The sequence below is a fragment of the Gorilla gorilla genome, chromosome 14 (genome assembly GCF_029281585.2).
Source record: "Gorilla gorilla gorilla isolate KB3781 chromosome 14, NHGRI_mGorGor1-v2.1_pri, whole genome shotgun sequence".
NCBI lineage: Eukaryota > Metazoa > Chordata > Mammalia > Primates > Hominidae > Gorilla > Gorilla gorilla.
In genome coordinates, this window is record NC_073238.2 from 24326548 (window position 1) to 24352002 (window position 25455).

The 25455-nt window shown below is 47.1% G+C and overlaps 1 protein-coding gene across 1 annotated transcript; it reads right to left on the minus strand.

Annotated features, from left to right (window-relative positions):
* Positions 1 to 639: 639 nt before the first annotated feature.
* LOC101129613 (uncharacterized) lies at positions 640 to 23902 on the minus strand. Its single transcript, XM_063697640.1, has 4 exons — positions 23799 to 23902; positions 19264 to 19398; positions 18816 to 18893; positions 640 to 1131 (listed from the first exon to the last, which is right to left on the minus strand). The coding sequence occupies exons 2-4, from the start codon at positions 19342 to 19344 to the stop codon at positions 952 to 954; spliced, it is 339 nt and encodes a 112-aa protein (XP_063553710.1). The 5' UTR covers positions 19345 to 19398; positions 23799 to 23902; the 3' UTR covers positions 640 to 951.
* Positions 23903 to 25455: the final 1553 nt, after the last annotated feature.

The window sequence follows — 25455 nt, forward strand, 5'->3', positions numbered from 1 at the left end:
CAGCTCATTAAGGGAGGACCTGCTGGGTTTCTCTACTGTTAAGTTACCACTTTTTCTCTTTGCAATTAATAAACCATATGAGTGGAAGTGCTATGAGACAATGAAAACATACTTTACCTTCTTAAATTTTCACTCTGTGATGATTCTTCCTTGAATAAACTATTATGATCATGTTTGCAAATGGAGTTTTCTATTATTCCCTCTGTATTTATTCATTGGCATTCTACTGTAAGAGTCTTCTTCCTTCTTCCCTCCCTCCATCCCTCCCTCCCTCTCTTCTTTCTTTTCTTCCTTCCCTTTTCTTTCTTTCTATAGCTATAGGTTCTCATTTTATTCAATAGACTATAATCTACCATTATCATTATTAATTTGGATGCTCACATCATCCCAGATTTGGCCAGTGGAAGCCCCTTGAAGTTGATTGATGTGTCCTTTGACATGTCCCTGTCATTTTTTAAATGCTTCCTTGCTTTCTGGAACCACACAGCACTCTGGGCTCACCTTGTACTTCCCTACCCCAGCCTTAGCATCAGCCATTTCTCCAAGGAGCTCTGAGTCCTTTTAGTGAAGGGTGGTATTTATAAACCACAGTCTGGATGGTTTGTGGATATTGCACGGCATTCAGTCAGAAGCCATGGGAAATGAAGCAACATTTATTGAAACTTGTATTAGTCAAGCAACTTAATGCTAGGCTAAGTTGCAGTGAGTAATAATCCCTAACCCCAGTGACAGTGCAGAAAAAGAAGGGTTTCATATGTGGAGTGTGATGCATGTCAATGGGAGTTTCCTCCACCTGGTGACTCAGGTATCCAGGCACATTCATCTCTGCAGGTCTGCCATCTTGACACGAGGTCATTGCAGAAGGAGAGAGGGTGTAGAGTCATGCCAGTTCTTAGGTGCTCCTGACAAGGAGATCTGCAGCACTCTGCTCACATTCCTGTTTTCCAGAACTCAGCCAGTACCCAGTGCAACTGCCAGAGAGTCTGGGAAGCATAGAGAGTACACGGATAGCTGGAGATCCCTCATCACTACTGTCATGATATGTTCATTTATGCAATACATATCAATGGGTTCATCCCAGTCAGGCTGACTCCAAGAGGCTAAGATGACTTCACCTTGGGTGGTTTGCAGCTGGGAAAGAAAGGCAAGTCAGCACCGATCGAACAGATCATTCACTTCAGTGGGCTGTCGAGCTGTGCTAGAGGCAGGTGCAGTGTGCTGCAGAAATACAGATGGTGACTACTACCCTGGAGTCTTGGGGAGATCCTGGTGTGCATTGGTGCGGGGTTGGAAAGGTGAGTTGGCACTCACCCCCTTCAAGAAGAAGTGGGAAGGACATTTCAGACAGGGGCAAGTGCAAAGACACAGGGCCTGAAAGGACTAGGCTGGGAGAAGAGGATGGCATTGGAATGGGTGGGAGAGGGGTCTGCTGGGGAAAGCTGGGGAGGCAAGAGACGAGGCTGGACAAGCAGATTGTGAAGGGCCACACTGATGAGCTGGGGATTAGTACATTAATTTTTATTAATTGGATTTATGATTAATAATGTGGGTTGCAGGGAATCATAGGGAGTGTGAAGAACACTGTGGTTGTGTTTTAGGAGGATTGCCTTGGTGGTAGAGCGTTGGATGGAGGAGATAGGAGTGGGGGTGAAGACATCAACACAGAGAGACCTGCCCAAAGGCTCTGGCAACCATGCAAGCAAAAAGCATCGAGGACCTGAATTAGGAGGTGGCACTGGGGATGGATAGAAGGGTTGGCTGGTGGAGCCATTTTGAGATAATGAATCAATAATAGCTTCCATCTATTGTGGATTGTCAAGATGTATTATTGGCTCACAATCCTTCCTGGCCTTTCCACATTCCTGCGACTTCCCTGTGGACAGGACAGAGCAGATTTCTTGCTGTACACATGACCAGCTTTGGCTAGAGATGCATGAGCAGAGTTAGTGCACGCCTGGTCTGACTGGAGGTTCTAACTGAATGTGGTGTTGGGTGGCAGCACTGACCCCACCCCTGCACAATGAGAAGAGCAAGCTCCAGGGAACCACCAGCCTGTGAATGAGACACACAGAAGCAAACAGAGCCTGGCCCCCAGTCCGAGGCAAGGCTTCCCAGCTCACTGCAAATTATTAGCAAGAAATAAACACTTGTTTTAAGCTGCTGAGCCCCTGGGGCTGTGTGTTATGCAGCAATGCTGTAAAAACACTTGACCAATACAGGGACTTGCCCTTTCATTAAGTACAGCGTCTCATTTACCCATGATATCTCTTCATAGTAAGGATTAGGGATGCCATTTTAAAGATGAGGCAACTGAGGCTTAGAGAGTTTACGTCACTTGCTTAAGGTTCCAGAGCTGGTAAGTCAGAGAAGGATTTGAAGCCAGGACTGTCTCGTAAGCCCATCCTTCTGCCTCTGTCTACACAGTGCTGCCTTTCAAAGGTGGCAAGCTCCTGAGTTAGCCATTTTAACCTGCCAGAAACCTCCTTGCTCCTGAACTGGGGAGAGGGACTGAGCTTTGGATTTCAAGAGGAGTATCTAGGGCCACCATCAGGGGTCCTGTGCTTGAGGTGATGTGGATGGCTCATCACCTGGGCCTTTCCAACTGCCCCTTCCCATCCCCTCCCCTCTACCCTGCTCCCTGCCCTGTGCCAAGCTGAGCACATTGGCAGGGCTGGTGGCTGGGAGCTCAGCGTGTATCCTGTAGCCACAGAACAGAGCTTTTGTTGCTATAATACAGAGTTCAGTCTTGATATCAGCAGTGGGTGCAGCAAAATCTCACCGATTTTCTTATCAAGTTTTCCATTTGTGTCAGTGAAGCAAATCCAATTTAAAATACATCTTCAGAAAAAGGAGGGTCAGTGAGTTCAAATAGAAGAATATTTGCTAACTGGATCTGGAAAACTCGCTCTGTGCTAAACTGTTTGAGGAAAATCCTCTTAGCACAATTTTGCAGGAGCCAGGCATGTGAAAGGATCATTTCCTCACTATCATCCCCTGAGATCAGGGCTCTGGCTGGATGAAACGAGGCAGGAGTTTACTAGCTGCTTAGCTTATTAGAGCCTGTGCTGATGAGGCTGAGCTCTGACAAGTCAACATCAGAGAGAGATCTTGGTTTCCAGTAGTTTTTAATTCTGCCCAACTCTTTGTGGGAAAGAGCCTGGGTAAGACAGGACACCCACTACTTGCTCAAAACCACCATCCCCACCAGACAAGCAGCTCATGGAACCCTCCCTGGGAAAGACTGAAGGCTGTGGAGACCTAGCTGCATATTATATTATATTTTGCATTATAAGGTCTTATCGATACAGAGAAAACTCTCAGTTTCAAAAAATGATGAGAAACTCAGTATTTTTTTTTTTTTTTTTTAGATAGTCTTGCTCTGTCTCATCTCCCAGGCTGGAGTGCAGTGGCATGATCTCGGCTCACTGTAACCTCTGCCTCCTGGTTCAAGTTATTCTTCTCCCTCAGCCTCCCGAGTAGCTGGGATTACAGGTGTCTGCCACCTCACCCAGCTAATTTTTGTATTTTTAGTAGAGATGGGGTTTTGCCATGTTGGTCAGGCTGGTTTGAGCTCCTGACCTCAGGTGATCTACCCACCTCAGCCCCTAAAGTGCTGGGATTAAAGGCGTGAGCCATCACACCTGGCCAAAAAATGAAGAGAAACTCAGTGTTTTGGATAACAGGGAGAATGTTTAGTGTTCTAAAAATGTATCCTTTCACATGTAAAGCTTCTTGCCTCTGAGCCTTTGCCCGTGCTGTTCCGTCTGCTAGGGTCGTACTTCCACCCTGCATGCTGGTGAATTCCACTTTGCCCTCCAGCCCAAGCATCATCTTTTCCAGACAGCCATTTGCAGTGCTGCCCACCAAACAGGCTGTCCCTTGTTCTCATGCCACTGCTGAACATTGTTTATTCCTTGTGCTAGGCGGGACTTTGTCAGTTGTAACAACTGAAACTCCACTTAGACATGTTTCAGCTAAAGGGTGGCTTATTGATTTTTATAACTGCAAAGACCATGGTACGCCTGAATTTTGAGGTTCAAAGAAGTTATTTTCTCTCTCTCTCTCTCCTCTTCCTCTCCTCCTTCTCATTTTCCTTCTCTTTTTCTTTCCTCTCCTCCTTCCCTCCATTCTTCTTTTTCCTTCTTTTTCTCTTTCTTCCTCTCTCCTTACTTTTTTCTCTTTCTCTCCCTTTAATTTGCTCTATTCTCTATATGGGCCTCATTCCTTCTACTGCAAATGAGGAAAATGACCACCTGGAAACCCAAGGCCCACCACATCCCAGCAGAGCCACCCCAGCTGAAAGAAACCCAGCTTCTCTATCCAGCATCTACACATCAATCCAGGCCAGAACTCCATCTGACCCTTGTGAGACATACTTCCACACCTCGGTGGACCACTGAGGCCAGGGAATTCAGCATAATGACGGGCACTTCTCAGGTCATGGGCCTTCCCTGTAGCTAAGGTGACAAAAGGACAGACTGGTCTGGAATGTCCATGCCAGCTGGCTTGCATGACCAGACATTGATGCTGGCTGTTTTCTGGGAGCTCAGTTGTGCTCTAGACCAGAAAACCTCCACGTGGCCTCTCCACATGACCCTCACTTCTCAGCATGGTGGCTGCGGCCCAACGGGGAGACTCTCATGAGCAAAGTTTCCAAAAGACCAAAGTGGCAGCTGCGAGCCTCCTCATGGCTGAGCCTCAGCCCCCATGCAGCATCAGAGCCACTGCAGTCTTGGCTTCCCAGGAGGCCAGCCCAGAAGCAGCAAGAAAGGGGACCTGGAAACCAGGAGGTCTGGTTCGAGGGAAGGCCCTCTGATATAATTTGGATATTTATCTCCACCCAGATTTCAAGTTAAATTGCAGTCTCCAGTGCTGGAGTTGGGGCATGGTGGGAGTTGTTTTGACCATGGGGGTAGATCCCTCATGGCTTGCTGCTGTCTTTGAGATAGTGAGTTCTTGTGAGATCTGGTTATTTAAAAGTGTGTGGCATGTCCCTCCCCACACCCACCGACTCTCTCTTGCTTGTTCCTGCTTTGGCCACGTGATGTGCCTGCTCATGATTGTAAGCTTCCTAGGCCTCCTTAGAAGCCAAGCAGATGCCAGCACCATGCTTCTTGTGAAGCCCACAGAACAATGAGCCAATACAAACTCTTTTCTTTATAAATTAACTTATCTCGGATATTTCTTTATAGCAACGCAAGGATGGCCTAATACACCATGTTTGGAGACTAGCTAGCACATGGGCCTTCTCCATCTGTAGCTACACTTCTAGAACACACGTGGCTTCCAAGGCCACTGCAGCAGCTGGAGGAGGAGCTCAGGGTCCTGGGGGATGTTCCTCAGGCTCAGATCTGTGGTTCACATCACTTCCGCCCACGTTCTATTGGCCATAATCTCGCTCCCTAGCCTCCACTTGACAGCAAGGAACCTAAGGGAAGGGATCTGCTGAGGGCAATCTCTGCCACAAGGAGCAAGTGAAAGCAAGTAGAGAGGAAGCCAAGACTGATGCCCAAGTGGGAGAGGTGCTGAGGAGAGAGGTCTTTTTTTTGACAGAGTTCTGAATGTTTCAGAGTAGTCCAAGTGCACCCAAAAGCACAATAATTAAATGAGGGGCAGGAGAGTGGTTTAGAAGAAGATTGTTTTTCTGGATTCAGCTCCAACAAAGTTTGTCCTGCAGGTCTTGGTGCTGTGCCATGGTCCTTCTCGCCAATAATATTCTGCCTGGATACCCCACTGTGGCTCTACCAGGGAGGAAAATATTTTCCTGCCACTGCCCTGAGCCTCCTGACTGACCCCAGCTGCCTTGGACATCCCAGCTTTTGGGACTACCCCAGACCTCCCTATAACCAGCAATCAGAGGCTGGCACAGCAAGGGTGCTTTGGAACCCTGCCTGGTGCTCCAGGGTGACAGGTAGCACCTACTGTCATTGGTCAGTGTCTGTGCAGTATTTGCTAGAGTTTTGTGGATCTCAGCCTTGAAACCTGTGTCTTTTTACAGTCAAAGGATCTGAGTTGGGAGAAGGCACCTAGATATGCTCCACCATAGCGTTCTGGTGTTTCCTGTCATCTCTGAAGCCTCTGAGCTCTTATAACAGGGGCTTAAAGATGGTAGCATTGAGATATGAAGGCTTGTAGTTGTTGTCCAGTTCAGGGGACTTTAACTCCAGGTATCTGGAACTTAGAATAAATCCTCATGCCCTCACCATGGCAACAGGGCTCACCTCCTCTGTCTCATACCTCTCCCTCCCTTGGCCACTATTGCAGATATCCTGACCCTTTTACCTCTTTATCAAATAAGCCCACTCTACCCCAGGGCCTTTGCATGGGCTTACTTTCCTCCAAGAATAATTTACTCCTGATATTTGCCTGACTAAATCCTTCTCACCTTTCTGATTGCAAAGAGGCTTCCTTGACAACTCATTCTGAAGCAGCTTTTCCCTCCAGTCTAGCTACTTTCTCTTTCGTTATTCTGTTTGATTTTATTTATAGCACTTAGCACTGTATGACATTGTTTATTTTGAAATTGTTTATTTCTCTCTCCTCAATAATATAAGCCCAAGAAAGACAAGGAATATGTTTTTGATTCTGTTTCTATCCCTGGGCCCTAGAATAGGGTCTGGGAGATAGTTGCAGCAGAATACCTAGCTGAAATGGCAATCTTGTGCTAACTGGAAAAAAAGAGCTCCCTTGCCCCCATCCCTGTTTTTTTTTTTTTTTAGATGGAATCTCCCTCTGTTACTCAGGCTAGAGTGCAGTGGTGTGATTTTGAAGAGAGCCCTTTCTTGATATACTTTGTCATCTTCTGCTAGAAGTTTTTTATACTCATTATACAAACCCACCCTATCTGTGACTTACACACCCTGTATGGCCCTGCTTCCACCCCAGCAAAAATGCTTGTGGAATGAATGAAAGGACTGGTGGAAGTCAGGGGGACTGGAACATCTGAAAACAAATGTCAGTGTGTGTGGCCAGTGTCTGTGCACCTTTCTTGATTGATTGAATCTTCTGTGCATTGATTTCATGGTGTTGGGCACAGAATCCCCTTTTTTGCTCATTACCAACAAAGATTTGTCAAGCACCCACTCACTGTGTTCACTTGGGGAATTCAGACATGAACAAGACACAATTTCTTGATTTAAGAATCTGAGATTCTAGAAGGCCAGGCAGTGATGTGAAAGATGGTGCAGTCCAGGGTCATAACGGCTGCACTAGGAGCCAGCCCAGGGCTCTCCTGGAGCATAAGACACCTGTTCAGTGAAGAGGACTCAGTAAGTCTTTCCGGAGAAGTGATTGAGCTGGCTCTGCAGGATGGAGAAGTTTGAAAATTGCTAAGTGCTTTGTACAACTTATAAAAATCCACGTTGCCCAGTTTCCAAGCAGTCTCATGTTCAGTAGACAAAAGGCAATTTTCAAACTGAAATTCTTTACTTGCATTTCTATTTCTATTTTCCTTCCTTCCTTCCTTCCTTCCTTCCTTCCCTCCTTCCTTCCTTCTTTCCTTCCCCCACCCCACCCCCTGAGTCTTGCTCTGTTGTCCAGCAGACTGGAGTGCAGTGGTGCGATCTCGGCTCACTGCAACCTCCAACTCCTGGGTTTGAGTAATTCTCCTGCCTCAGCCACCTCTCTATCTTTCTGTAGCTGGGATTACAGACACATGCCACCACGCCTGGCTAACCCAGATGGGGTTTCACCATGTTGGCCAGGCTCTTCTCGGACTCCTGACTTCAAGTGATCCACCTGCCTCTGCCTCCCAAAGTACTAGGATTACAGGTGTGGGCCACTGCGCCCGGCCCTTTACTTGCATTTCTTAAGTTGTGTGAAGTCAGTAGGGATTGTTCTCTAGAATTCCCTTTTACTCTCCTATCCACATTCCCCCAGATTGTAGTTCCCTCACCTCTTTCACACAATCTTACCTGCAAAATTCCACCCACAGCTTTCAATACCTCTCCCCACTTCTCTGCTCTTTATTGTGAAGACAAGCACAGTTTCTTCCTTTTGGGACCATTCCTCCCTGCTCCAGCTTTTCAGGTCTAATAATGTATCCATTCTCTATCACAAAAGCCAAGCTAGAATCCTCTTTGGAGCACAGCCCAGGTCAAGAAACTGCACAGATACAGCAGAGGGAGAAAGGAGGTTCAGAACACTCATGCATTAATTGTTTTGATCTCATCACAGTTTCTTTTTTTTTTTTTTTTTCTGAGGTGGAGTCTCGCTCTGTCACCCAGGCTGGAGTGCAGTGGTGCCATCTTGGCTCACTGCAACCTCTGCCTCCCACATGCCACCATGCCTGGGTAATTTTTGTATTTTTAGTAGAGACAGAGTTTCACCATGTTGGCGAGGATGGTCTCAATCTCCTGACTTGATCTACCTGCCTCGACCTCCCAAAGTGCTGGGATTACAGGCCTGAGCCATCACACCTGGCTGGTCTCATCACACTTTCTAAACGACTATTATTAACTCATTTCCCAGATGAGAAAACTGAAGCTCAGAAAGATCAAGCAACCTGCCCAATATCCCAAAGCTATTAAATGCCTATTCTTCCTGCCTGCCATACTTCCCTTCCCTCTGTCTTCCCCTTTGCCTACTTAACTGTGATTCAACCCAAAGAGAAATTTCCCCAGGAAAGCCTTTCCTAAACATCTTGCCTTGGCCAACCTCCCCAACTACTGTACACTTCGATAAGGCTGTGAACTTTCCCTTCACAGCCCTTGTCACATTTGTAATTGTTCATTTCCTTGGATTATTCCTGGGTTAAAGTCTATCTAGACTTTACGCATTTTTTTTTTTTTTGAGACGGAGTCTGGCTCTGTTGCCCAGGCTGGAGTGCGGTGGTGTGATCTTGGCTCACTGCAAGCTCCGCTTCCTGGGTTCATGCCATTCTCCTGCCTCAGCCTCCCAAGTAGCTGGGACTATAGGCGCCTGCCACCATGCTCAGCTAATTTTTTGTGTTTTTGTAGAGAGGAGTTTCACCGCGTTAGCCGGGATGATCTCAATCTCCTGACCTCATGATCCACCTGCCTCAGCCTCCCAGAGTGCTGGGATTACAGGCATGAGCCACTCTGCACAGCCTAGACTTCAAGCTTTTAGAATAGTGTCCCTCTCTCTCTCTCTCTCTCTCTCTCTCTCTCTGTCTCCCTCCCATTGTATAAACAGTGAGTAAAACAACATCTGGGACATGTCAATACTTGCTAAATATTTACTGAATAAAAGAATGTATGACTGAAATTCAAACCCGTGTCTCCAAAATCCAAGTTCTTGTCTGACATCATGACTTGGTGTTCTCCAGGAGAATAGGAGACGTCTCTCTCCGTCTCCTAGGCTGAGATTGCAGTGGCGCAATCTCAGTTCACTGTACCCTCTGCCTCCTGGGCCCAAGTGATCCTCCCACCTCAGTCTCCCAAGTAGCTGAGATCATAGGCATGGACCACCATGCCTGGTTAATTTTTGTATTTTTAGTAGAGACAGGGTTTCGCCATGTTGGCCAAGCTGGTCTTGAACTCCTGGCCTCAAGTGATCCACCTGCCTTGGCCTCCCCAAGTGCTAAGATTACAGGCACGAGCCACCATGCACAGCCATGCATATCTCCTTTATGTAACTTAACAACATCTGCAACGTTTGTTTGTGTGAGTTTTTTTATTCTGCCTGCATTTGTGTATGTGAGTCTTTTTCTATGGATTTTTTCCACCATGGCTGTAAGCACCATGAGAGTGAGGAAAATAGCTGTTTTGCTTTATCATATTTTCTCTGGTGCCTAACAAAGTACCTGGAACACAAGAGAGTCACTAATGGGATAAATACACGCATTAATGGGATTTGTCAATGAAGGGCAAAATTTAGTGCATTAGCTTGAATGAGGAGGTGGGTCCTACTGGCCTCTTGGGTAGAGGCCAGGGCTGCCACTAAACATTCTACAATATACAGGACAGCCTCCCACACCAAAAACTGTACAGCTTAAAATGTCGATAGTGCTGAGGTTGACATATTATTTGACATATTATTCCTGTGTTAAAATTAATATATGTAAAGTAATTTCCTCAGTTGTTAACATGGCATTTTTATCAAGCAATTTTGTTTTCTCTGAAATATGCCTCAGATTGTTTTTAGTTTTTCCAGGGGAAACTTTATTCATCTTTTACTAGATAAAAGAATATGGCAAACAGTGAATCTGTGTTTCAGGAAGGGTAACATCGTTTTTCTTTTAATTTCCCTTTTGAAGCTCTCGGGGTGCTACCAACATCTTGGAAATCTGGATAATTTGAGTATTACTGAGGGAATAGTTTCATTCTACATGCTACAAATGTTTAATCATTTTATTTATCTAAAGCTCCTTTCTTGGCCAGGTGTGGCGGCTCATGCCTGTAATCCCAGCACTTTGGGAGGCTGAGGCGGGTGGATCACCTGAGGTCAGGAGTTGGAGACCAGCCTAGCCAAAATGGCAAAACCCTGTCTCTACTAAAAAAATATAAAAATTAACCATGTGTGCTGGTGCGTGCCTGTAATCTCAGCTACTTGGGAGGCTGAGGCAGGAGAATTGCCTGAACCCAGGAGGTGGAGGTTGCAGTGAGCTGAGTTTTCACCACTGCACTCCATCCTGAGCAACAGAGCAGGACTTCTTCTCAAAAAGAATGAATGAATGAAAGAAGGAGAGGGAAAGGAAGCTCCTTTCTCTTCTATCCCCAGTATTGCACCCCAAAAATAAGTAATCCATAAACCCCCAACATATATTTCTGTTTTCTTAACTAGTTCTGAATAAAATGTTCAGTGTTGGCTGGGCATGGTGGCTCACGCCTGTAATCCTAGCACTTTGGGAGGCTGAGGCTGAGGTCAGGAGTTTGAAACCAGCCTGGCCAATGTGGTGAAACCCCCTCTCTACTAAAAATACAAAAATTAGCTTGGCATGGTGACGTGTGCCTGTAATCCCAGCTACTCAAGAGGCTGAGGCAGGAGAATCACTTGAATCCTGGAAGCAGAGATTGAAGTGAGCTGAGATCGTTCCACTGCACTCCCGCCTAAAACTCCATCTCAAAAAAAAGCAGGTGTTTTACTCTTAAAATAAGATATTAAAAAAATACTTCTGTTGTCTCCCCTCTTAGAATTGGTAATCTCTTCCTTCTCCACCCTCATCCCCTGCTGTAATTCTATATTGAAATATCATTGTATTTTGTGCCAGATGTCTTTGTATAAAACCAACTTAGTTCTGTGAGAAGAGTTGTACGTTTTTAATATTTTTGTTCTTTTTGTAGACTGCAGGAACAAAAATAGCCTTCCTATAGTAAGGTGGCAATTCACATTAAGAACGTAGATAAGCAAATTTAAACTTTTCAATGTAATTTGTCTAAACAAATTGAAAAACAGTGTATAGTAAAAGTCTCTCCTCCAACCAACGGAAAGTATTTTTATGAAAGATCCTTTAAGTTACTGACTTGAATCTTTACGTAAGGTAATTTGCTAGTATCTATTTTATAAATAATGTTATTTAATACTGTTTTATTTTCTATAGAATCCTAGTGTTTTTCCATGTAAATTTTTAAAAATTCTTAAAGTATGTATCCCTCATTTTCCCCTATAGTTGTTTGCTTCTACTTCTGTTTTTAAGAGATAGCATCTCAGTTGTTTAAGCTGGAATGCAGTGGCATGATCATGGCTTACTGCAACCTTGACTTCTTAGGCTCAAGCAGTCCTCCTGTCTCAGCCTCTAGAGTAGCTTGGATCACAAATGCATGCCACCATACCTGGCTAACTTTTCTTTTCTTTTCTTTTTTAATTTTTTGAGATGGAGTCTCACACTGTCACCGGGCTGGAATGCAGTGGCGTGATCTCAGCTCACTGCAACCTCTGCCTCCCGGGTTCAAGTGATTCTCCTGCCTCAACCTTCCAAGTAGCTGGGATTACAGGTGCCCACCACCATGCCCAGTGAATTTTTTGTATTTTTTTGATAGAGATGGGGTTTCACCATGTTGGCCTGGCTGGTCTCGAACTCTTGACCTTGTGATTTGCCCACCTCAGCCTCCCAAAGTGTTGGGACTACAGGCGTGATCCATCACACCCGGCCAACTTTTATTTTATTTTTTTTAAGAGACAGGGTCTTGCTCTGTTGTCCAGGTTGGTCTCAATTCCTGGGCCCAAGCAATTCTCCCACCTGGGCCTGCCAAGGTGCTAGTATTATAAGCGTGAGCCACTGCACCCAGCCGTTTATAGTTTTTTCTTTTTTTTTGAGATGAAGTTTCCCTCTGTCACCAGGCTGGAGTGCAGTGGTGCGATCTTGGCTTACTGCAACCTCTGCCTCCCTGGTTCAAGCGACTCTCCTGCCTCAGCCTCCCGAGTAGCTGGGACTACAGATGTGTGCCACCACGCCCAGCTAATTTTTGTAGTTTTAGTAGAGACGGGGTTTAGCCATGTTGGCTAGGATGGTCTCAATCTCTTGACCTCGTGATCCACCTGCCTTGGCCTCCCAAAGTGCTGGCATTACAAGCGTGAGCCACTGTGCCCAGCCAGCTCTTTATAGTTTAAGAGGAAGGATAAACCTTAAGAGATCACAACCCTATATTTGTGTCAGGGATCCACAAGCCTGCCTCCATGTTTGGAGATTTGCTAGAAGGACTCATGGGATCAGCTTAGGGTTGTAATGGCTAAGATTTATTACTGTAACATAGTATGGATATATAGTAGAAAGATCTCAATGGCAAAAGACACTGACAGAGTCTGGAAAAATCCATGTACCAGCTTCCTTATGTGCTGTGCCTTCCATGAGGATCACACAGACTACCTTCTTTCCCCCTTAATGAAAATACAACAACCTATGTGACTTCCCAAGAAACACAGTTTTTATCTCGGCTGGTCACATAGGTGTACTCTCTGCCTAGCATGTGTGAAATTTCCAGACTCATAAAAAGAATAGCAGGATAAGCCACCTTGTTTCCATAGTCTAGATACAGTAAACCATGATTACCAGTTAGGGAACCCTCTTGAAATTCAAGTCCTCAGAAGCCAGCCTAGGACCAACTGTGCAGACAGACAGACCCTCCTTCACAGGATAATATAATAGTCTCAGATCTGCTTTGTTAATTTTTGTTTGCATAGAGTTTTATAATTGGAAGGTATCTCAAATGCTACATATTTCTGTCTAATGGACTTTAGTAAGAGTGTTGTATAGTATACAACATAGAATTATTCTCCATTATAGGCAGGCTGTGATAAGTGTTCTAATGTTTATACAAAAAAACTTTGTAACTTTGAGCAGAGTAAAGAGAGTGTTAACGATACTTTTGACTGCAAATAGTGGAAAAATGTTGTGTTTGACTCTGAAATATGCTTTGCCTGATATTAGTATTTCTACTCTAGCTTTCTCTTGACTAGTGTAAGCATGGTATATATTATTCCATTCTTTTAACCTGTTTGCATCTTTGTATTTAACTTGTGTTTCTTGAAGGTGATAGTTTTATTTCTCTGATAAAAACATATAAGAAGACAATCACATTAAATGTATATGGTCTAAAACCTCTGCTTTTTAATTGGGGGTATTTAGACCATGTACATTTAATGTGATTGTCTTCTTATATGTTTTCTATTTATCTCTATCTGTTCCTTGCATTTTTCTTGCATCCCCCACCTGCCAAGATGGGGTCTTGCTCTGTCACCCAAGCTAGAGTGCAGTGGTGTGATCATACCTTACTGCAGCCTTGACCTGCTAGGCTCAAGTGATCTACCTCAGCCTCCCAATAGCGGAGACCACAGTTGTGCATCACCATACCCGGCCACTTTATTTTTTTATATATGGGGTCTCACTATGTTGTCCAGGCTGGTCTCATACTCCTGAGCTCAAGTGAGTCTCCTGCCTTGGCCACCCAGAGTGCTGGGATTACAGGTGTGAGCCATTGCACCTGGTCTTCTTGCATTCTTTTACTTTATTTATTTATTTATTTTTTGAGACAGAGTCTCACTCTGTTGCCAGGCTAGAGTGCAGTGGCACTATCTCGGCTCACCAGAGTCTCCGCCTCCTGGGTTCAAGCAATTCTCCTGCCTCAGTCTCCTGAGTAGATGGGATTACAGGTGTGCACCACCACACCCAGCTAATTTTTGTATTTTTAGTAGAGACGGGGTTTCACCATGTTGGCCAGGATGGTCTCGATCTCCTGACCTTGTGATCCACTTACCTCAGCCTCCCAAAGTGCTGGGATTACAGGCGTGAGCCACCGTGCCCAGCTTACATTATTTATTATGATTCCAGTTTGCCTCTTTTTATTACTTTTACCTATTTTTAAAAATTATTTTTGTGGTTGCTTTAAGATTATAGTGTACATTTAGAGAGGTGTACCTTCAAGTAATATTGTACACTTCATCTATAATAAAAGCATTCCTTCATTTACTTTCTTTTCCTCCCTCCTGAACTTTGTGCTGTTGCTGCCATGCATTTGACGTTTACATATGTTATAAACCTGTAATATTTTGCTGTTTCTTTATTAAACATGTATCTCTTAGAGATTTAAATAATAAAAAATTTAAAAGATGTTTGCTCATATAGTTACCACTTTGGTGCTCTTTATGCCTTCGTATTGATCCAGATTTTCATCTGACATCATTTTGTTTCTGAAGAATATCCTTTAACATTTCTTGCAGTGAAGGTCTCCTGGTGATGAATTATTTCATTATTTATGTTTCTGGTGTGTCTTTATTTCACCTTCATTTTTGAAAGATATTTTTGCCAGGCATAGAATTCTAGTTGGCCTTTTTTCTTCTAGAACTTTAGAGATGTACCGCTGTCTTCTCACTTGCATTGTTCCTCAAAAGAAATCTGATGTTGTCCTTATCTTTGTTCTTCTATAGGTAACATGTCTTTTTATACACCTGCTATTAACAATGTTTCCTTGATTTTGAACAATTTGATTATGTTATCCCTTAGTGTAATTTTCTTCATGTTTCTTGTGCTTGGGGTTTGCTGAGTTTCTTGGATCCGTGAGTTAATAGGTCTTGTTATGGCTAGAACATTTTCAGCAGTTGTTTCTTCAAGTATTTTTTTTCTCTTTCTTTTTTTTCTCCTTTGGGGACTCCAGTTATCTGCATATTATTAGGCCATTTGAAGTTGCCTGACTGCTCACTGATGCTTTATAAAAATCACTTTTTAAGATTTTTTTTTCTTTTTGTACTTTAGCTAGTGTCTGTTCTTGTATCTTCAAGTTTGCTAATCTTTTCTTCTGCAGTTTCTAATCTGCTTTAGTTCATCCAATGTAATTTTCATCTCAAATGTTTTTGTCTTTGAAAGTTTGATTTTGGCTTTTCTTGTTTATCTCCCATGTCTCTATTTAACTTTTTGATTATATGGGATACATGTATAAAAACAGTTTTAATGTCCTCCTCTGCTAATTTTAACATCTATTTAAGTTCTGGGTCAGTTTTGATTGATTATTTTCAGTTTGCATCATGATTGTCTGCTGATTTTTATGCCTGGTAATCCTTATTTAGTTGTAAAATTTACTGACAAAAGCAAAGTGACAAAAGGAGATAGGAAATATCATGAAAACAATTTCTCTAAAAAAAAAACTTACGATGCCTAATCCCCTGAATAAAGACATTTAAGCCTTTCTTGCTTCATATTTAGACAAAAATCTTCCTGCTTATGTTCCTATTTCATCTCTGAAAAGAGTGTAAGCAACCAGTTGTCTGAGGCACCATTCTTGGACAGTAATAGTGTGCTGTCCTTAGTATATGAAGATGTAATTACTGTAGTAGCAACAAAAACCTAAGCTTTTGGATTGGATTCTGTTTTGGTTTTATTTTCTTCTACCACTAAAATAAATGACACATAATCTTTCACTCTTAACCATAAATGGTGCATAATTTTAAGACAATTATGTGAAATTCAGAGATAAATTCATGCTCATGGAACACAATTTATATTCTGTGAAGTATTAACAATGACTAAGTGAATGAACACGTAATCTCATTTAACTAACACCATCTTATTAATTGATATTACATACACAGATCAAAATTTTGTAATATATTGAACAGGACTTAACAGAAAACTACATATATGTAAGTGATTAATAATCTTTCAATACGATGATGAAGCCAACAGAAAACTATAAAACTATATTTGAAAAAGATGGAAAGTGGTAATAGGAGTATATATGTTCTCCAACTTCTAAATTAGAGAAAATCTTACGAGTCAGCAAGTTAACACTGAATTTCATTACTTTTGATGTTACCAGCCCCAGAAATAGCATTCTGAAACAGATTACAGGCTTTCTTCTTTCTATTTGTTGATACATCAACTATCACAACTCACCTTTCATTTTGTTGCTAAATTTTCAGAATAAAGTGTGTGTGTGTGTTAAAATTCTCCTGCTAAAATAATCTTTCTATGTTCTTACATATTTAGGTTTGGAATATGGTTCATGATGGCAGAATTGTCCAGGTCAATATAGTAAAATACTCTGATCAAGACAGTAGGACCCAGACTGAAGCTGGGGAAGAGATAAATAAGCTCAGTTAAAAAGAAAAAGAGGGCCAGGAACGGTGGCTCACACCTGTAATCCCAGCACTTTGGGAGGCCAAGGCAGGCAGATCACCTGAGGTCAGGAGTTCAAGACCAGCCTGACCAACATGGAGAAACCCTGTCTCTACTAAAAAATACAAAATTAGCTGGGTGTGGTGGTGCATGCCTGTAATCCCAGCTACTCGGGAGGCTGAGGCAGGAGAATCGCATGATCCCGGGAAGTGGAGGTTGCGGTGAGCCAAGATCATGCCACTGCACTCCAGCCTGGGCAACAAGAGCAAGACTGTCTCAAAAAAAAAAAAGAAAGAAAGAAAAAGAAAAAGAGGTTGGGCATAATGTCTCAAGCCTGTAACCTTATCACTTTGGGAGGTCAAGGCAGGAAGATGGCTTGAGCCCAGGAGTTCAAGACTAGGCTGGGCAACACACTGAGAATCCATGTCTACAAAAAACTAAATAACTTAGCGGAGCAGGGTGGTGCACACCTGCAGTCCCAGCTACTTGGTTGGGAGGCTGAAGTGGGCGGATCACTTGAGCCAGAGACGTTGAGGCTACAGTGAGTCATGTTTGTACAACTGCACTTCAACCTGGGCTACAGAGCGAAATCTTGCCTTAAAAAAGAAAGAAAAGAAAAAGAAAAAAGAGAAGAAGAAAAGAAGAAAAGAAACTTGCTGCGTAGACATGACCATATTCATTTGAAAGCAAGTTAGTAAATATGTATCCTGAAAAGACAGTTTAGAAAAGAAACTTACAGGCCACGACCAGAGTGATTATAAAACATTCTCTCAACAGTTAGCAGGATGAATAAAAAGTGTATTCTTTAAAGTGATTTCATTACTAGTAAATAGTTCTATAAGGAAAAGTAGGGAGAAAAAGGCAAAGAAATATGAAACTAAGTCAATGAAAAGCAAATAGGCTATGATCACACATCTAAAGGCCATGAACATGGCAAAGAGTATTTTAAAGAATCTAAAAAGTGTACTTTGAATTTTAAAGTATTTTAAGAGATTATAAAAGGAAAAACAGTGTTATCATGCAGAAGGACCATATTTAGTATAATCAAAAGTTTAAGAAATTGGCCAGGCGTAGTGGCTCACACTAGTAATATGAGCATTTTGGGAGGCCGAGGCGGGTGGATCAGATCTCCTGAGGTCAGGAGTTCAAGATCAGCCTCGCTGACATGGCAAAACACCTCCTCCACTAAAAGCACAAAAATTAGCCAGGTGTGGTGATGCACACGGGTAATCACAGCTACTTGGGAGGCTGAGGCACGAGAATTGCTTGAATCTGGGAGGCAGAGGTTGCAGTGAGCCAAGATCACATCACTGCACTCCCGCCTGGGCAATAGAGCAAGATTCTGTCTCAATTAAAAAAAAAAAAAAGAGTTTAAGAAATTAAGGAAAGCTGAGTGTAATGAAACCTTTTCAAGGGTAGTAGTGGCATAGCTCAAACCTGGTTTGAATTCCAGCTTTGTCACTTACTGGGTAAGTAAGTAGCAGCCTTAAGCCCAACTGGTGTTTGCTATTTGCATGTATTTTCATAAATAAAAGTGGTCTGTAATGTTTTTACAGTGTTGTCAAACTTCAAGATTATTAAAACTATTAATATCCTGTTTAATGTTTAAGAATAAATAACTATTTGATATATTTTAACTACTGTCCTATCACTGACTTTTAAGACTCTTACTGACAATTTTGTGATTTTTTCATGCAATCATCCTTTATATCTTACTTAGCAAGTTCTCTATTAGACATATGTCTGCCGAATGAAACTTAATTACAGACATCTTTGAACATTTATTAAATTTAAATTATATTTGTACTTGTAAGAAATATTTAAACAATGCTTTATTTTTCTAAAATAAAAGAAAACCAATAGCACAAACCTTCATTTTCTAAGTGTGTCAAGTTGTTTTGTATTTTTCATTTGCTTGTGTGTTTGTTTTTTGAGACTGAGTCTCCCTTTGTTGCCAGGCTGGAGTGCAGGGTGCGAGCTCGGCTCACTGCAACCTCCAACTTGCTGGTTCAAGTGATTCTCCTGCCTCAGCCTCCCAAGTAGCTGGAATTACAGGCATGTGCCCCTACGCTCGGCTAATTTTTTTTTTTTTTTTTTGTATTTTTAGTATAGACCGAGTTTCACCACGTTGGCCAGGATGGTCTCCTCCTGACCTCGTGATCCACCCGCCTCGGCCTCCCAAAGTGCTGGGATTACAGGTGTGAGCCACTGTGCCTGGCCTATTTTAACTGTTTTATGTCTTCTGGTTTCATGTGACAATGAAATGAGTTAATATTTCCTGCCTGCACCAACCACATTTAGGCTCTACCTTAATTGTTGATGAGGTCTTGGAGCCTCCCTTCTGCTCCCAGAGGCTTTTCTTGCTCATGTCTCCAGCCACAATATCCTGGGGGCAGCAGAAGGGTATGTCACAAGGGCAGACCCCTGGATCTTGGGGAGTAGAAGCCCTGGGCCCTTCTCTCCTGCCTTGCCTTACCTGGCCAGGGGGCCTGGGATCTGCCTACCAAAACTTTTTCTGTGCGATCCCAGTGGAAGAGGCAGGGAAAGGAATAAAGGTGCCATCCACCTCCACTCGGACAACACAGCCTTCTACAACAGCAAGGGTGAACCCAACCCTACTGCAATACCTCAGGGTTCTGTCTGCCCACATTCATCCTGGACAGTCCCACGCTTGTCTTAACAAGGAAACCTGGCCTGCTACTAAACTCCCCGGTGCTGGCTCTGCAGCCCAGCCTTGCCCCTGGAGGGGACCTTACCTTGCAGGACGGAGTCTTGGCCGCAGACTGAGCCTGTACCTCACCCGTCTCCCACCAACTCTTGGTAGTGGCCGCGGCCATGCTGGGCAGCTCTATGGAGGCCTGGCGGGCTAGCTTGGGGGTCCCACCAGCAGTCTGCAGAGGAGGAAAAGCATCAGGATTACCTTAGTGGACAGCCACCGTGGTCACATCAGAGGGTCACACTGGGCAACCCTCTGCTTTGTGTTTGTGTTTTCCCTGGGAGCGATTTCCCAATGCAGCCCTAGAGTGGGGATCACTGGAAAGATGTGCCTTCCTCCATTCGATGCAATTGTGAGACACCTCCCTTTCCTGAAGAGCATCAGGGAGATGATGGCGCACAAGACAGATGTGGGTCTGCCTCCATGCTGCTCATGGGGTAGGGCTGGGGGACCGTGGGATGGATGGAGGGGCACTGAATGGATGGAGGGACAGTGGTTAAATTGCAGAGTATTGGTTGGATGGAGGAGCATTGATTAGATGGAGGACTATTGGTTGTATAGAAAGGTGTTGATGAAGGAATATTGATTGGATGGAGGAGTACTGATTATATGAGGGAGTATTTGTTAGATGGAGGGGCACTGATTGAATGCAGTAGTAGCCGTGTGGCTGGGGGCTGCTGGGCCTCGTTCCACCTGGGGAGGCAGAGCCTGGGGTGCAGGGGCCCTCATGCTCACTCACGCCCCCACTCATGACCCAGCCCCTCCAAATGGAGGGCGGCGCAGAGCTGGGGCAGAGTATTGAGTAGGTGGAGGGGTTCCATGGAGGAGAAGCCTGGCCATGTTGCTCCCCATGTTCCCATGTCCCAGCCCCTCCATGTGAGCAAGGTCTCGGCTGGGGTGTGTGTCCTTGGGCCTGGGGCATGAGATGGAGCCCAAGCTCCTCCTTGGACCTGGGCTTCCAATGGGTCCAGGGCCCTCACTCCAGCTCCACAGACCCCCTCCACCAAGCCATAGGGGAGGCGTGGCTTGGAAGCACACATTGGCACAGAGACCCCAGAAGCCCGTGTGCACACGTTTCCTTAGGTCCACCCCTAAGGGCAACGAGTCCGGGCCCCAACAGCCCCATAAAGGCCCTCACTCTGCTCACAGCTCATGCCCAACACATGGAGTGCGGCCGGGCGCGGGACTCCCTAGGCCTGGGGCACATGCAGGTGCACACACAACTCACACATATTCTCCAGGAGCCCACGCTCCGGCCACACAGGCACACATACCCGCACCCCATGCACATACAAGTATGCATGTGCTCACACACGGGAACCCTTGAAATCCACGTGCGTGTGCAGACAGGCTTGGGAACAAGGGGACCACGTCCCCCTCCAGGGATCCCTTCAGGGTGCTGCAGCCTCACTTTAGTGAGGCAAACATTGACTGTTTGCCTTGCCATGGCCCCGACAACGGTGGTGCCGGCCCTGGCACGAGGCCCAGGTGTGTACTCTGGGAACATCATCCCTGCAGAGCTAGGCCCCTGGAGGATCACTCTGACTGAGCTCTCCCTGGCTAGGGGCCTGGGGGACAGAGTGGGGGTGCAGAGTAAGCATCTCCTGGTATCTCCTCTAAAACTCAGTGCTGGGGAGAAGCCCCACCGGCCCCTGGCCTCTGACCCAGCAGAGCTGAGGACGTGGAGGCCTCTGGGCCCCTTCTCCATCTCCTCCCTTTCCCCTACCCCAGGATATGAGTCATGCGGGCCCCCTCCCCATGACCTCACCGCATCACTATTCCACAGCTGGGCTCCGTTCTGGGAACTGAAAGGGGGCCAGCTCTCCTGGGGTGGGGTGTGGGCCTCTGGCCTGGGAAAGGCACCCCCCGGCCAGCGGCCCAGGCCCCTTGGCATGCACCACGGAGCTGTCAGGACTCTGGGATGGCCGACCCCACCCGTGGCCCCGGCTCAGCCCCGTGCAGCTGCGAGGGATTTGGTGTTCCTGCGCAAATGCAATCAGGCCATTTCCTATGTCTGTTCTGGCTCCAAAGTCCAAGGTTCAGCCCAAGGGGCCAGGCGGTGGGGGGAGCTCCATCCACCTCCCACCCCAGGACACCCCCGCACCCTCACAGTCCCAGGCTCCACTTTGGGGCCTGGCCCCCAGCCAGGGACACCAGTATGCACAGAACCCTGAAGGATGCCTCGTTCTGAGTGGAGCTCCCCAAGCTCAGGTCTGTTCCTGTCGGCCTCATCCACTGCCAACCACCCCCGACTCGGGACACTGGCCCTTCTTCTCCTTCCTCCACAGACCTCCCCACCTCTACCTCCCAGTCCCCACTGAGGGCCTGACAACGCCCATCTTCGGCTCAGCACTCCCAGCTACCCACTGCCGTCCTTCCCCTGCCTGGAAGTGCAGACACTTCCAGAATGGGTGTCCGGCTCAGTCCCCGTCCCGACTCTGCTCCCTACAGGCAGCTCCTGTGGCTGCCCCACCCAGCTGTCCTGAGCCCAGAGGTCGGCTGGAGAGGGTCAGTCCTCTCTGGGGTCCTGGGGAGTCAGGAGGCTCTGGTGAAGAGCAAGGGCTGCAGGGAGGATGTCGAGGAGAGGAGGAGCTTCTCCTCCAGGCCTGACCACAGGTCTCCTGGACACCACAGGGAGCTGACAGGAGGACTGGGGAGTTGGGCTGGGCCTTCCACCAGGGTGGTTCGGAACTCCCTGCACAGCACTGAGGTCTCTGGTCCCCTCATTAGCCCAGCCTCCCGTGGGATCATAGACTTGACCCCTCAAGTCACTGCAGAGCCCAAGAGTGGAGAGACACAGCACTGTGTGCCGGGAAAAGGTGCCCACAGGGGCCCTTCATGGCTGAGGCTTCCAGAGGGTAGTGGGACAGCAACCCCGCTCCCCACCCGCTGCCCACCACAGCGTTCATGATACAGCTTCGGAGTGTGGGTCGGGGTCTATCTGGGAAACCAGGGCAAAGGCGGTGGCAGCTGGCAGCACCCACACCCACAGCTGGGGCACTGCTCACATGAGCCCCCATCAGCAGGCCCCTTGGTTGTGCCACAGGCAGGGGTCCTGCCCCAGGGAGGGGGTAGTTCGGGGGGGGCTCGAGGGTGTGGCACAGGCCAGCTGTCACTCCTCCCTGGAGAGGCAGCTGGGGACGCAGCTGGGAGGGGAGCCAGGAGCAGAGACAGCCCAGGGCCAGCAGGTGGGTGACAGGTGGGGCAGCGGGAGGGGCACACACCATCCGCCTGGGGCTGGGGTGTAGAGACGGGAACCTGCCCCCCAATGCCTGGTGCTGGCCCAGCCTCCCCCCGGGGCCTGTAGCACCTTCCCAGTTGTGTCTGCACCCTCCTGGGCATGGCGGGGGAGGGTGGGGGTGAACCCCTTTCCTTGTAGTCCCACGCCAGTGGGCAAGGGAGGCGCCCCAGTGAGCAGGAGCCTAGCCTCTCTGCCTGGGGAGGCCAGGTGATGAGCCACCCAGAGTGGGAGGAGGCCTTGAACTTGGGCCTGAAAGATGAGCAGGGATTTGCTGGGCTGGGTACAGGCAAGAGCTAATGCAGGAAGGCAGAGAGCAGGAGCGCTTAGAGGGAGTGGCTCTGTGCAGCCGGAGTCAGATGGGTGACCCTCACTCAGGAGGAAGCAATGGGACCCTCTCTCCTCACACTGGGTCCCCCGCCTCCCGCTAGGATCCCCACACCCAGGTCCTTCTGGGCCTCTGCCGCACAGATCAGGTCTGGAAGGCTCCCTGGAGGAGGCGGCACCTGGACTTGGACATACGCCTGCAGAGCTGGCTTCCCTCACAACCCTGGGAAGACAGAACTCCTCAGCGGGTTGATGTGGAGGAGGGCGGAGCCTCCCTCCAAGGCACCAGTCCAGTGCTGGGGGCGACACAGAGAGCCAGAAGCTGGCGGGGGCGGGAGGCTCTGCCCCCCAAGGGCTTTACATGCCGAAGCCCCATGGCCGAGCTGGGACCCAGGGTCAGCCCAGGCAGGCCGCGAGAAAGGAGACTGTGGGCCCCACCCCATCACACAGGGAGGAGGTGCTGTGCCCGCTGGGGGGGCAGCTGCCCCTCCCTGGGCCCTTTGGGTGGGAAGAGACTTGGTGAGGTAGAAAGCCCAGCCCCAGCCAGCAGCGTTGCCTTCTCACAGTGGCAGCCCTTTGTAACCCGGGGGGGTCCCTGCAGGGCCTCTCCCTGTTTTCTCACCATGGGGCAGCATTTGGGGCCTCTTGAGGGACCCCCAGATGCTTCTACTCAGAGCCCCCAAAGCCAAGGAGCCTCCACTCCTCCGTCTGCAGCCTCCCCTGCCGGTTCTTGCTACCCAGGGTTCAGTGGCCTGGGGGCTGACAGAGGGGTTCGCCTCTGCCAAGGCCCCTCCCAACGCCTCCCTGGCTCATCCAGCCCACCTTCCTCCCACGCTGGCTCACGCAAAGTGCTCTGGTCACCAGGAGCCCTTCCTGACCAGCCCCGGCCCCTTCTTGGCCTTCGCCCCACCTGGCCTCCCCTGGATCCCTGACCTGGGTGCCGGCCCTGCTGGGTCCAGAGCCCACCCCGCCCTGAACAACCCCGAGCCTCAGCCACCCTCAGTTCTTACCCTTTCACAGCTGGGGAGTGGAGCCTAGGCCTGAGGTCTCCTGTGCGCCTCTGGGCGCCTGCGCCCGCGCTGTGCCTTTGCGAGGGCGGAGCTGCGTTGTGCTCAGCACAGACTCGGAGAGCATCGCGAGGGCGGAGCTGAGTTCTCCTCTGCACAGACTTCGGAGATACGGCAAAGGCAGAGCAGTGTTCTCCTTGGCACAGACCCCGGCGGGCCGGGGGCACCGCAAGGGCGGAGCTGTGTTCTGCTCAGCACACACCTGGGGGACACCGCGAAGGCAGAGCAGCGTTCTCCTCAGCACAGACCTTGGGGGCACTGCCTCGCTTTGGGACAACTCGGGGCCGCATCGACGGTGAATAAAATCCTTCCTGTTTCCAGCCCTGAATAACCAGGGTCAGAGACCAGTTAGAAGGGTTCAGTGTGGAAAATGGGAAACCAAAAGCCCCTCTGAATCCTGCCCACCGAGGTTCTCCCCAGCCAAGGTGAGGCGGCCGCAGTGGGAGATCCACACCGCAGCCTCGGAAGACAAATGCAGCATTCCTAATGCAGACATGACACCCAAAATATGACACCCCCCTTGCTCATGTAACAAGCACCTGTAGTGCTAATGCATTGCCTCAACACAAAAACATTAATATAAGATCCACAATCCCCTCACTGCTGTGCAGTCCTAAGACAGCGATCATAATAATCAACGTTGACATAGTCAATACAAACGTAGTAACGAACCTAGGGTTAAGGTTGGTGTTAGGGGTTAAGTTTAGGGTTAGGGGTTGGAGATAGGGGTTGGGGTCAGAGTTAGGGGTTAGGAGTCAACGTTTAGAGTTAGGGGTTAAGAGAGGTTAGGGGTTAGGGATTAGGGGTTAGGGTTGGGTTAGGATGAGGGTGAGAGTTGTGGTTAGGGGTTAAGGTTAGGGATTAGGCTTAAGGTTAGGGGTCAGGGTCAGGGGTCCCACTCTGTTGCTTGTCTATTTACTCTGCTGACTGTTCCCTTTGCCATGCAAAAGCTCTTTAGTTTAATTAAGTCCCAGCTATTTATCTTTGTTTTTATTGCATTTGCATTTGGATTCTTGGTCATGAAATCCTTGCCTATGCCAATGTCTAGAAGGGTTTATCCAGTGTTATCTTCTAGAATTTTTATAGTTCAGGAATTAGGTTTAAGTTTTTAATCCATCTTGAGTAGATTTTTGTATAAGGTGAGAGATGAGAATCCAGTTTTATTCCCCTACATGTGGCTCGCCAGTTATCCCAACATCATGTGTTGAAAAGGGTGTCCTTTCCCCACTTTATTTTTTGCTTACTTTGTCGAAGATCAGTTGGCTGTAAGTATTTGGGTTAATTTATGGGTTCTCTCTTCTGTTCCATTAGTCTATGAGCGTATTTTTAAACCGGTACCATGCTGTTTTGGTAACTATGGCCTTATTTTACAGTTTGAAATCAAGTACTGTGATGCCTCCAGGTTTGTTCTTTTTGCTTAGCCTTGGTTGGGCTACATGGCTCTCTTTTGGTTCCATATTAATTTTAGAATTGTTTTTGTAATTCTGTGAAGAATGATGGTGGTATTCAGATGGGGATTGCATTGAATTTGTAGATTGCCTTTAACAGAATGGTAATTTTCACAATATTGGTTCTACCCATCCATGAGCATGGGGATGCG

Bases quoted from the DNA above. Each gene is read 5' to 3' on its own strand.
- LOC101129613 (XM_063697640.1), bottom strand. From the start codon at position 19,344: ATGGCCGCGGCCACTACCAAGAGTTGGTGGGAGACGGGTGAGGTACAG. The intron at 18,894-19,263 runs GTAAGGTCCCCT...TGCTGCCCCCAG, and splicing joins CCAAGACTCCGTCCTGCAAG to GATATTGTGGCTGGAGACAT. The intron at 1,132-18,815 runs GTAGAGCCTAAA...TTTCTTTCCCAG, and splicing joins AGACCTCATCAACAATTAAG to CTGCAAACCACCCAAGGTGA.